Here is a 13,361-nt window from a genome sequence, read left to right on the forward strand (position 1 = left end):
AAAGGGACCATGAAACACTTTCAATGAACGCTTTCACTCTTTCCTTCGCTTCTGAAAGCACTGCGAAAGCTATAGTTATCGCCAGCACGGAGCGCCACTGCGTGATTTGCTCGTCGTAGCAAATACGCCTTCCGTTTCTGCTTTGTTTTTGTGGATTTATTTTTGAAGTTGCTATCGAAAGCGTTCATTGCGGCAACTAAAGAAAAACCGGCCAACAGCCGCTACATGGCCTTAGTGACGTAATTCTGGCGGTCGAAGAACGTCAAGACCAGGAAAGAGAGAACTGTCTTTTGAGCGAGTTTCCAAGTTATCTGATGGGCATAGAGCAGTAATTCTCGGCTGAGGTATTTTGCGACTCCCTAATCTAAGTACTGGGTGTGTTGGGTGGCTGCGTTCTGCAAGCATTTAAGATTACAAAAAAAAAGTTGAAAAAAGTGTTGCAGGGTCCCTTTAACGTACACCTAAATCTCGAACACACGGGCGTTTTCGCTTTTTGCCTCCATCAGAAAAGCAGCCGCCGTGGCTAGGAATCCAACCCGCGTCCTTATATTTGACCGGACAATATTATCATAGATTATCATGTAATATCCAATGCTGTAAAGGATCCCTTGCTGGCCGCTCTGTTTCGCTACCCCCGCAGCAGCATAGGTGTGTTTGATGTGAAGCTCCGTTCAAAAAAAGAAAAAGGTGCACCCCCCCCCCCCCCCCTATAGGTTGGAATCAATTTAACGTGAAGCTTTCATCGTGGCATACCTGGGTTGAAATTTGATTTGATTTGATTTGATTTTTATTTCTTGGCAAAAACCAAGGGGAGGCTGAGACTAAAGGCGAACGTGGCCTGACAGAGGCCTGAGCCACCCGATTTACAGCGTACATAACAACACGTCTGTTCACAAATTTCAGCATGATAGCACAATCGTAATGGAGAAATAGCACAAAGTAAAGTCATTACCGCACTTCTTATGTATTGTACAAGGCATAGGTCTCAAATTCACAAAGGGATCACAATGTACACATAAACGCAGTAATTCGCACGCATGAACTTTCATCAGTTACACTACTAAGTCAAAATTACGTATTAATATATTTTTGTTTGTAATTGTTTTTAATTTCTACCTTTAGGGGAACATGTAGACATATACTTGAATTAACTTGAGTTGTGCGATTTTCTTGGAGTGTTATTGTTCTTTCCATAGTTGCCGATTGTTCAGAACGGTGAACGAAGTGCCTCGAGAAATACGAAATGTAACGAGAACCATTCCACGTCTCAAACTTCCTGGCGAGGACGCCACCCACTGCATGCGCAAGGAACGTGATACCCACAAGAACTGGGGCTTCCGCCCCCCCCCCCCCCCTTCCCGCAAGTCATATCCGCGTCTGACCACTTGGGCACGGTACGGGGAGGTCAACGTTATCTCGCGTAACTGCCCCCGGGGCTTCACCTCTACCGCTAGCTCCTTGCGCGGAGGCCAGGGTTACTTGGTGAAAATGAAACCCAGCGCCGAATTCAGCAAGAAAGCAGCAGTAGCAACAGCAGCCCCCGTAAAACCGGGAGGAAGGTCAAATGAAGCTTCGCTTTAAAAGAACGATTTGATTGTGATAATGTTTATATTGATTCTGACGATGGTGGTGATGCCGAATTATGGTTATGGGGGCGGTGGTAGTTATTACCAGCCCGCGTGTCTTCCCCGTCAGTAACGCCCTTTTGCTGCCTTCACCGCGGTACAAGAGTGTCTCCTTGGAAGCGCCCTTCAAAGGGAAGTCCACGCGTGGTGATAATACTGGCACGGACAGCACGAACAGCCGAAAGCGTTCCCGTAGGCGTATGGGCGTTTTCTAGTCAACACAGCCAAGTGACACGCGGCCCCATCTAGGGAAGGGTTTGAAGCTGTATTCACGTGCTTGTGGCACTCAATTTGACCGCTAAGAGACGTTTGGTCTCGTAGTGTAGTGGATCTGCACATGAGTAGCAAAAATCGAAACCCAAGTTTGAATACTTTTGGCACTTTTTTTTCGTTTTTTAATGGTATGTCATAATTGAAGATTGCTATTTTTATTACGCACGTAATTTATGCATTATAAATGTGATTTAAGGTAGTTACCACGTGCTTAAAAAAATGTCATAGTTACCACGTGCTTAAAAACGCCTTAAACAAATCATGTATTCACTGTATGCCTGACAGTTTTATTAGGCAGTTGGACAGACTTCAGATAGTGGGGTACCCGAAACAGTTGCTATCAACCGTAGCGGAAGCGTTCCTACAAAAATTAAAAAGAAACACGCAGGACAGCCTACCAGTATCAGATCAAAACAGAAGCAAAAAGATAACTGTGATTCCCTACTTGCATCGAATTGCACATAACTTGAAAAAAAATAGGCAAACGCGCTAACGTGGAAGTAGTATTTTCCGCCCCCAATAAATTATCAGGCATGTGCTCAAGAGTCAACAAAACAGCAAGAACAATGCAGTCTTGCTCAACAAAGCATGAAAATCGGTTTGTAGACTGCATAGAAGGTGTAGTATATTCAGTTCCGCTGTCCTGTGGTAAACAATATATAGGGCAAACAGGAAGGTGCTTAAATGAAAGGCTGAAAGAGCACCACTACAAAGTAACCAAGGCAGTCAGGGGCCACCTGGGCCTCCACTGTAGGGACTGTAGCGTTAGCGGATGCAGCCCTATTTTTTCTGAAACAAAGGTCATAGCAAAAAATAAGCATAAAACCACCAGAGAAATAATTGAAGCTGCCGAAATCGCTCGCCTAAAAGATAAATGCGTAAGCATGCCCTCTCTGACCCTCTCCCAAAAAGAATTCGATTTTTTGACCCCAGGTTAGTGCAGCACGTGTTTTTGTGGCGCAGAGCGAATGGTGATGTGTGACGAGCAATGGTGATAAGAGACACTATCGTGTTAGTCTTGCTTTTCCTTGTATTTTGAACCGTGGTGGTATATATGTGCCCGAGCGGTAAAGAATAAACTGTTGTAAGTCAGCGCTGTGCGTGTCGTCTCCTTCTTCTCGTGTCTGTCAAATTTGCGCTGTTCCCCTTCTTTTAGTTACATTACGCCTAGGTCAGTTTTAGCTACTGTTTTTTAAAGTACGTTTTTGTGGTTCTGCCCCTTTTAGGTTGTCTTCAGCTATTTCTGTTGAATATTTCTAAACACCGCAGATTGTTTCCTGTTGGGTCGGTTCACATTTTTTTTAATTCTGGTAATTTTGTCCGCTTTAGGTTGGTTTCGGCTCTCCATACGTGCCAGCAAAGGGCTGGCAGGGCTAGCTGCCGTGAGCATTTACGTACGTTATTTTTTTAGAATTGCGTTGTGTCATCATTTTAAGCCCATTTTGGCTGTTATTTATTTTATTTCGGGTGGTTTCATGTGCTTTAGGTAAGTTTCCAGTGTGACATAGCCCCCCTAGCAAGCTCAGATGACGGAAGGCTGTGCTGACTAGGAAGCGCATATACCCTTCCCGTAGCAGCGCCAGTCCTCCACAAGAGTTTCGGGGGCATTCAAAGACGCAGCTCACGTTGACGCCACCGCGTCCTCGGCGTCCGCTGCAGGCCGATGCTTGTGCGTGCCGTGGCCGCCAACGTGATGGGCGTCGTGCTTCTGCTGCTTCCCATCGTGGCCGAGTGGCAGGCGGGCGGACCCCTCGTCGACGCGGAGCTGCTCAAGCTGGCACGGCTGACGTCGCTGGCCGCGGCCTGTCTGGGAATATTCGCCGCGCTCTTCGCTTTTCCCTGGGTGAGTCTCCGCTCCCATCCCACGACCTCTTTCTGCCCGTTCACCCCTTTCTCAATCCCCGAAACAGGAGTACAGTAGAATCTCGATAAACGGAAATCGCTTAAACGGAATTGCCGCTTAAGCGGAACAGTATCCTGTAAGTTGGTTGGTTTTGTATTCAGATAACGTAAAAAAAAAAAAAACTCTCGGTAGTCGGAACTTAAATTTCTGCGTCACCGTGTAAACGGAACCAGAAATGGAACTTCTTGTGAAACCCACTGGCATGAGATTCAGCTTTTTACGATTCCGGCTGTTTTGTTTTTGTTTGTTTTGTTCTCCCTCCATGTTTTTTTAGCCTTGTTTGAGTATTTGAGTATTTGATTTTTATTTCTTGGCAAAACCACGGGGAGGCTGAGACTAAAGGCGAACGTGGCCTGACAGAGGTTACAGCGTACATAATAACACGTCTGTTCACAAATTTAAGCATAATAGTACAATGGTAATAGAGAAATGGCACAAAGCAAAGTGATTACTACATTTCCTATGCATTATACGAAGCATAGGTGTAAAATTCACAGAACGATCACAGTGCACACATAAACGCAGTAATTCGTACGCATGAACTTTCATGTACTCGTAAGCCTCGTCTCGTTAGTAGTCAGCCGTGTTAGCGTAACGAATGCAACATCGCTGTTCTTGTTCCAGTCGTTCGGTCTCGATTCAAGACGCCGAGGTTACAGGGCTCAGCTTCTGCCGCCTCGTTTGTGCCATTGTGGTGCTATTCGCGCTTCATTACCGCGTTGCCGTCTTCTAAATTCGGTGGCTCGTAAGCACTCGCTAGGTTGAGGCATCTAGCCTTCGTGAAGATGCAGTTGCAAGGACTCAAACAAAAATAATTGATGTATTTTGTAGTGCAGAGCGACTCATTGTTGCTAAATCAGCTTTGTGGATGCTGTGCCTAAACCTCTTGTAGTTTTCTCGCTTTCAGAAAAACTATTAGCTACATTCACCTTCTAGTGCTTAGAGTTCCATGAAATGGCATTGAGTGTGTACGCACATAAATTTGATATTTCGCACATCTATCTCAGTAAACGGAACTCCTGTTAAACGGAACTAATTTTTTCGGTTCCTTGAAGTTCCGTTTATCGAGAGTCTACTGTATGTTGGAACCAAATCGCGTCAGGCAAGAGACGTTTTTGGAGGATTCAACGCCGCAGTTCCGATCGATCTACCGCCTGTCGTTGGAAGTATCACGGCTGAATTAATTAAAGGCTGGAATTGCAACACGAGCCCGCACCTCCCCCTCCCACTTCCCGCACCACCTACGTCTGCCCGCTCTTCCCTTTCTGCTTATCCGAGACAGCAGCTCTTTAGATTTCCGCCAAAGAAACAAAAATCACATACACGTTTCTTTTGAGGATTCAACGCCACGGTTCCGCTGGCCTTGCCGTCAAAGGTTAGCCCGTCCTCTAAGTTATCCGCGCTTAATTAATTAAATCTGGCATTCGAAGAGCGCGGTTGCCAGCAATTGTATTCCCGACGTTCCAATGAGCGAAAACAAAACTGAGCTTTCGCTTGCGCTGTATTATATGTCCTCGTTTTTTGGAACACAGACCTTCTGTACTGCAAAGTTTGGCCTTAAGCATATTCTGTACTTCAACATCGTGCAGTTCGTAGGCTGAAAATAATCTGAGTGAGTGAGTGAGTGAGTGAGTGAGTGAGTGAGTGAGTGAGTGAGTGAGTGAGTGAGTGAGTGAGTGAGTGAGTGAGTGAGTGAGTGAGTGAGTGAGTGAGTGAGTGAGTGAGTGAGTGAGTGAGTGAGTGAGTGAGTGAGTGAGTGAGTGAGTGAGTGAGTGAGTGAGTGAGTGAGTGAGTGAGTGAGTGAGTGAGTGAGTGAGTGAGTGAGTGAGTGAGTGAGTGAGTGAGTGAGTGAGTGAGTGAGTGAGTGAGTGAGTGAGTGAGTGAGTGAGTGAGTGAGTGAGTGAGTGAGTGAGTGAGTGAGTGAGTGAGTGAGTGAGTGAGTGAGTGAGTGAGTGAGTGAGTGAGTGAGTGAGTGAGTGAGTGAGTGAGTGAGTGAGTGAGTGAGTGAGTGAGTGAGTGAGTGAGTGAGTGAGTGAGTGAGTGAGTGAGTGAGTGAGTGAGTGAGTGAGTGAGTGAGTGAGTGAGTGAGTGAGTGAGTGAGTGAGTGAGTGAGTGAGTGAGTGAGTGAGTGAGTGAGTGAGTGAGTGAGTGAGTGAGTGAGTGAGTGAGTGAGTGAGTGAGTGAGTGAGTGAGTGAGTGAGTGAGTGAGTGAGTGAGTGAGTGAGTGAGTGAGTGAGTGAGTGAGTGAGTGAGTGAGTGAGTGAGTGAGTGAGTGAGTGAGTGAGTGAGTGAGTGAGTGAGTGAGTGAGTGAGTGGGTGAGTGGGTGAGTGGGTGAGTGGGTGAGTGGGTGAGTGGGTGAGTGGGTGAGTGGGTGAGTGGGTGAGTGGGTGAGTGGGTGAGTGAGTGAGTGAGTGAGTGAACGGAGTGTTGAGTTCGGTGCAGGTGGGTCGAGTTCGGCCGAGTTCGGTGGAGTTGCGTCGAGTAACTCCTGCTCCTTGTTTCAGCTACGCAGAGCGGCACTGAAGTCACAAGATTCCCTGCTGTGCTCGGCACTGGCAAAAATGCAGGTACGTTCACGCCCGCACAACTTCATTACGGCAAATGAATGCCCCGAAATACGACCAGCCAAATATTCTTTCTGCCGTCAACGTCATTGCATTAAGTATGTGATTGCTCAGGGGCACATATCGACACGGTCTAGCTCTTAAAGAGCGATCCTTGAAAGCACACCGCGTACATCAAGATTGTCAGGCTGCGTACTCTTTGTGGGATTGCGGAGGAACACGCATGTACTCGTGCAATGCCATACTAATAGGTAGTAACACGTTCTGTGTGCGAACAACCTTGGACGAATGCTCTGCAAATGAACTGAAAACAAACCTCACTTATCGGCCACTCAGACCACAAGTAACAGCGCACATTCTTACATTGAACACGAATCCCTATAATATGAGGATTTTAGCATTGGGCTTGGGTGGGGGTCTCCAAGTAGCAATACTAAACTCTCCTCCATCAAGACATGAAGATTGGATAAAAAGTGAAAGCTGACAATCGAAATTTAAAAACCTACATTATCGCACTAACGAAGGTTGAGTCTGCGTTACTCTTGGGCTTCTCACTTCAAATTAATTCACTGTTTACAGAAGTGTCTTCATTGACCATGCATTTGCCAAGTAGATGCACCATCAAAACATGTGGTTGATTTCTCTGTCATACGAATCGGTAAAACACGAAAGGGAAATGTGCAGCGAAATCTGCAGCTGAGCACGATTTGCGGGTCGGCGGCTGTTTTGTGGGTGTGCTTGGTGAGCGATGACCCGTTGGTGGGTCGCTTCGGTAAAGGTGCACTGGCGTCATTTCCGTGACGGATATGACGTCAGTGAAATCTGAAGTATGAAGTCAGTGAAGCATAAAACACTTTCGTGTTAGAATATAAAACCCGAAAACGAACAATCGTAAGTGTAGCCTACTCTTTAGTACTAAATGTTGCTTTCCCGCAAGAAGACCCTGTGTGCAGGGGTGCACCCTTTACAGGCCACTTGCTTCCTTGTACTGGCGTCACACGGATATGACGTCAGTGAAATCTTTGTGTATCCTGGAATAAAACACTTTCGTGTTAAAATGAAACACATGCGCGGAGCGCGACGAGTCTCCTCACGCGTTTGCCCGCTCCGGGAACCGGGCCGGAAGCCACGAGGCGCCCGGATGGGGCTCTGGAGTCAGGCATGCTTAATATTAGCTGGCCGGTGGCCGCGGCCAGTGGCAGCACAGACTGCAGGAACGTCATTGATGACGTCACGCGCGGCAAAACATGAGGTGGAGGCGTGACACGTCTATTCACTGCCTCCCCTGGACAGGAAGACGCGCCGCAGGTGCATTCGCATTGCATGTCTCACATTTTTGCGAACGGCTGCACGGAACGGTCAGGGGGGTGGTTAGTCCCCTCGCAAACCGAATACTTTAAAGACGGTAGTCGTTCTTGAGCTACTTAACGCAGAAATTTTGGTCTATCTGTCTGCCTGTCTGTCTGTCTGCCTGTCTGCCTGTCTGTGTCTGTGACTCGATTCAGCAACCCGGCCAAAGTAAAACAGAAGCTGCGCAATAGTCTCACATACCCACAGCCAAATCTAAACGTCTAAGGCCGTTGTCAGTGTTCCTACTTGTCAACACTGTTGAGGAAGATGAAGACATTACACAAATATAAAGCAGAAAATCAATACATAAGTAATACTTGCAGTGTCCTTTTATAAAAAATTTATGGATGATTGGTTTTAGTGATAGCAAATGAAATACTACATGAACTAAAGAAAACCGTCGCCCGCGCTTCTATGGATCCTGGCGGCATTCACGAAATCCAACGGCAACAGTAACGAAAATTTTCACTAGATAGTTTCAACATTCCGCTTGAGACGCACGTGGAGTAGGGCAGCGTGGTTCTGTAAACGTTGTAGTAGGGTGCCTCGATTCACGCGCAGTTTCCGCCGTACAACAGCGCTGGCATCGAGGCACCCGACTTGGAGCAGTGGAACGCGGCAAATTTAAATTGACTTCAGCAAACCTCCAGCGTGCTATCATGAGAGGTGCGATACGGGAGAGGAACAGCATGAAGGCTGAGCGGGAAAGAGGAGACATTCACTTGGCAGGGGCGCCAGTCGACTATCGTCTTGCGTCGACATTCGCGACGAAAGGAACAGATACGCGCCATTTTTTCCCGCCCATGTGCCTGCCACTTTACACCACGAAGATAAAGTCAACCAAAACCTATGGCATTCTCAACTTGCGGGAGTGCAAGAAGCAAGCGTTTGTTTCTTTACCTTTGACCTTGGCATTTACCTTTGACCTTTGCGCGTGCCTCTCGCAGGACGACGCGGCCGAAGTCCCCAGGCGACTTCCGCGGCCCCTGGCCCGAAGCACACTCACGGTCGCCCTGGTGGCCACTCTGCTGTGCCTGGTGCTGGCCGTGACTCAGGGATACGCGGCCTACCGCACCGGCGAGCCCGCGCAGCCAGCCTGGCTGTGGTTTATCTACGCCCTCTCTTCGGAGACGGCCAAGTGCGGCGCTGAATTATCGCTGGCATTCGCGGCGACTAGGCCCGCGGTGCTTTGCCACACGTCTTCGGCGACAGTGGCCACTCTCCTGACCACGCCGGTGCGTTTCCACTTCCTTGCTCAATGCTCGGTCTTCTAGCACTGTTGGGCCAATCGCTATTCTACAATTTCTACTGTTCCTTTGGAACGTCCTAATATTGATACGAGGATACGGTATTTCCGCGCGTATAACCCACCCGTGCATATAATCGGCACCCCCCCCCCCCCTTTCAGCCCGCCGGAAAAAAAAATCTTCACGTATTGCCCACACATTTGATACAGGAAAGGCTGCACCAAAGCTACTGCTCAAGCAACACATCACATAGTATATAGACCGAAAAAGCGTGTATTTATCAATAGAATACACTGACTGCAAGGCGAAAGTCACAATTTACTAATAAAATTTAGTTGTTAGAGTGCGCTCGTACTTGATTTTCTTCCTTGTAGGTTTTGCACAATTGCTGCCATGGAAGGCTTAGTTAGTGTTACTGCATAGGAGCTTCACGGCAGAACGCGCATTGCCATGAAGCTGCATTCAAGGAAAAACCCCACCCCTACTTTGCCACTGAAATTTACGCATTTTTGGTGCGGCTTATACGCTCGAAAATACGGTAAACAATATTTTTTCTTCTTTAGTTGTTGTCTTTCAAGGTTTAACTTTCTGAAGCCTGTTTACTGTGTTTTCTAGTACTGTTCATAGTTACATTGTATATACTGTATAAACCACGCGTTTTTTATGCTGATATTTGTGTCTATATCGGCCATTGCCGCTTTCCGCCTGTCGCACCGGAAAACTGGAGTCAGTCAAGTTGTCCTTCAGCTTTTTCCCGGTTCCCTTTACGTGACCTTATTTACTTCGCGAAAGGATAAAATTTATCCATCTACTCTCCATCTATAGCAAGCGGTAATGCCCAATCCATTTCAACATCACTTGTTTGGTAAGGGAAAAATTGGCGATTTCGCCTCTCGAAGTGTGCTAGTCAGCCGAGTTCCTACTCTTTCAAAGGTGTGCTTATTACAGCGTGAAATCGGATAGCAGTCGACACCAGCTGAGTACAGCCGTCCACCGTCTTAGCTGGAGCAACGCCTTTCCTACTCATCGCCTCCTCCTGTCTTAGCGTAAAGTAATTGAGCCGCAACTGCTACATTTCTATGACGTTTTCGGGGCACTTAAGTCCTCCAAATTCGGTTGAACAGTTTTTCAGCAGAATTTTTCGAATATTCTACGCTAAAGTCGAATCTTATGTTCCAGCTAAGCGTGTGAACGACCGCACTAGAGCAGGCTGGTTCACGTCGCGAAAAAATAATACAGGAAGCGTGCTAAAAACGGGACCTAGAAGGGGAGGAGTGGGAGAGCGGCTCGGATCAGCATGCATCTTTTAGTTTTTCGAATTGATTTTCAACTCGTGATCATTCGCTCCACTTTATGCCTAAATTACTACCCTAGAACTGTGCGGACTAAGCAGACCACTATGTTTCAGGCTTTTCCAGCCGCAGTTACAAGTGTAACGTTTGATTGGTTGGTTGGTTGGTTGATTGGTTGGTTGGTTGGTTGGTTAGTTGGTTGGTTTATTTATTTATTTATTTATTTATTTATTTATTTATTTATTTATTTATTTATTTATTTATTTATTTATTTATTTATTTATTTATTTATTTATTTATTTATTTATTTATTTATTTATTTATTTATTTATTTATTTATTTGGGGGGTTAACGCTTCGACGCTACACCGGCGATGAGGCGCGCCGTAGTGGAGGGCTCCGGAATAATTTTTTACCCCCTGAGGATCTTTAACGTGCGCCGAAATCTCGAACACGCGGGCGTTTTCGCTTTTCGTCTCCGTCAGAAAAGCGGCCGCCGCTGCCGGGAATCGAACAAGTGCAACGTCTGGAGGCCTTGAACCAAAATATTCGGACACCTTCGCATTTGAGATGCGAAGTCTGAAGAGACAGTGAGACTGTCGGTCTTGACTAGTTCTAACTTGGCTCTTAGGTCTGTCCCTTTCTTAAGAGAAATATGGTTTCTTTGCTCACAAAAACTGAGTCAAATCAAAGTCCACAATCCACCCTCCTAAAGTACAAAATCTAAATTGTCAATGTTCGAAGCCAAAGTCCACTTCAAATCAGCTAAAGTCCGAAGCCAACGCCCGCGCTATGAACCCAACGGAAATGCTGTGTGCCCCGAATGCGATGTTTAATCAGTCAATATTGCTTGGCTGTGTGATGTCGAGTGCAATGTCGGCAACAGGTAATAAAAACGAAAAGGCGATGATAGCACAGTCGGTCAGGCGCCGATTTTATAGCGCGAGGGGCCGACGTTCGATTGCGACAACAGAAAGCGTTTTTACCAGCGAAGCTGCTCAGCAAATCGCAAGTTCTTGTGTCCGCAGTTAAAGATGACAAGAAGTTACCGAGCGCGCGCACGTAAGCGCGGGTCTCGCGGCGACTGCTCGGCTGTTAGCAAAACCAAAAAAAAAAAAAAAATGCCGAGGGCTCGTGCGTGCGTGCCTTACAACGACCGCCCAGCGTTCCCGGCGCACGTTTGCCATGCCAAGCATACCCACTTAGGGAGATTCGCCAAGATTGGTCAAAAAAACACCAGCGTCCGCCGTAATCGTGGCAACACTTGCTCGGAATTTGAAATATACGTCATATATCATACGCCCCTCCAAAGCGATGTCCAATGATTGTCATTTCCAAAAAGAATGAAGGAAGCTCGCACTTGTAGCAACAATGACGGAGTGAAGGTCGTGGCGGCAGTGAAAAAGAAGCAAATTGGCTGCAATCGTGAACTTAAACCTTCGCGATGGTCGTGAAGGTCGCGTCCGGCTTCGCTACCTTCAAGTCTTACACGTTAGTGTGAGGTTCCTTCATTTTTTTAAGGAGTGCACTCCCAACTAAAGCGTTCTACTCCCCACACCTTCTCGTCGGCTCCTTGCCTCCTCGCCACTTTCCCTCGCACTTCTCGGCCTGGCATTTTCCCCCTACTCCGCTTCGCCGAGCGGAGTTTTCTGTTAACGATCCGCACGGACAGAGCTCAAGCTTAAACAGTTCCGGTGTTCAAAGTCAGTTGTCGCTCGAACTTCATTTAGTCCGCCACAACGGACTAATTCACCATTCATAACAGGACGCAATCAACGACAGCCACTTGCTCCGTGTGTTGCTCATTCTTAGTCGAGGCACATGGACTTCTCCTTCATAATAAAATTGCGGTCACTGACCAAGTCAAAACAATAAAACTGACTTCTCCTTCAAAGAGTGGTGCCGGTATTATGCACACAAAGTCGATTCGATCGCTTCCGTCGGCCAGTCATGAGTACATGTAACCTCAAACCTTCAGCCGACTTTCCCACCATGCGTGGTCTAGAAAACTGGTGGTCCATAACAAAGATCATCCAGTCTGAGAGCCAGCGACATCAGTACTACCTATTCTAAAACACTCAATTGCCTGATCCTTCTAAGACATTTTGCAGAAATTAAACCGTCGGTCAGTGAGTGCTACATTAGTAACATCTTATTCTTTCATCTTTCTTTATCTCTTTCTCTATCTCTCTCTACTCTATCCTTTCACTCCCCTCTACTTCCCCTCCGCCGCACTGGATCGTATGCAGGTGAACTCCAGCTCAAAAATATCCCCAGCAGACTTCATTTCATTTTCCCTTTCCCCCAAAGCACAACCACCACCACCTAACATCAACAACGCAATTAAACTTCGTCGCAATGTTAGTCGTCCCTAGCGGATACTTTTACTTCAAATAAAGTTAGCATTCAGTCTTATGTGTAGCTATTCAGCCTATAATGTTAGTCTAGATCCGCTCTACGTGGAACGGGAGTGTATGAAAGCTAAAGCTAACAGCCGAATTCGTTGATCGCCTGCGTCGCTTTTGCGCAGTGCTTCGCCACGGACACATTTGGGAGACCCCCTGGCGGAACCCGCTCCGGTGGTGGAGACCAAGGAGAAGCAGCGGCCCTCTGCGACGCCCAGTCGCCCGCCAAGGCGGGTCTCCTGGGCCACTCCACGCTGCAGAGGACGGCCCTTCTGTTCCACGACCAGTGCGTCTCCAGCAGCGTGTCCACTTCGAGGTGCGTGCGCGTACCGGCTGCTTCCAAGTGCTGAGCTCTAAGCCTTGCGGCAGCTTTGTCGTCATTGTAAAATTAGGAGATCGCGCGTTTATCAGCTGTCCTTGTGTGGACCTTTTGTGTATGCTTGAAAAAGAACTTGCTAAACTGGTTTTGAATGGTTGATGGTCATCCAGGACAACCCCGAAAAGACGAAAATCCCTGGCCATCTCCACTAACGTGAAACCTGTGAGGAGGAGCGACGCATGCAGTGTATACGTGTATTTTTGGTCCCTTGGCATTTTCGCCCACGGATATTAAACTGCAACGTAAAACCTGCGGACGGGCGAAGCGTGCAGTATATAAGTGTATTCTTAGCGCCTTGGCGTTTTGGCCCATGGAGATAAAAC

The 13,361-nt window shown here is 47.2% G+C and overlaps 1 protein-coding gene across 1 annotated transcript in view; it reads left to right on the forward strand.

Moving 5' to 3' along the window:
* The window catches only part of LOC144159572 (uncharacterized), a 38,028-nt gene that overhangs the window by 19,748 nt on the left and 4,919 nt on the right, over nt 1-13,361 (forward strand). Inside the window, exons 4-7 of the mRNA XM_077691146.1 lie at nt 3,558-3,741; nt 6,307-6,369; nt 8,664-8,951; nt 12,785-12,975. Coding sequence (XP_077547272.1) covers nt 3,558-3,741; nt 6,307-6,369; nt 8,664-8,951; nt 12,785-12,975 — 726 coding nt within the window. The remainder of the gene's footprint in view (nt 1-3,557; nt 3,742-6,306; nt 6,370-8,663; nt 8,952-12,784; nt 12,976-13,361) is intronic.

This window comes from Haemaphysalis longicornis, unplaced genomic scaffold (assembly GCF_048455015.1).
Source record: "Haemaphysalis longicornis isolate Haplotype H1 unplaced genomic scaffold, Haemaphysalis longicornis Haplotype H1 scaffold_10, whole genome shotgun sequence".
In the NCBI taxonomy this organism is placed as follows: Eukaryota; Metazoa; Arthropoda; class Arachnida; order Ixodida; family Ixodidae; genus Haemaphysalis; species Haemaphysalis longicornis.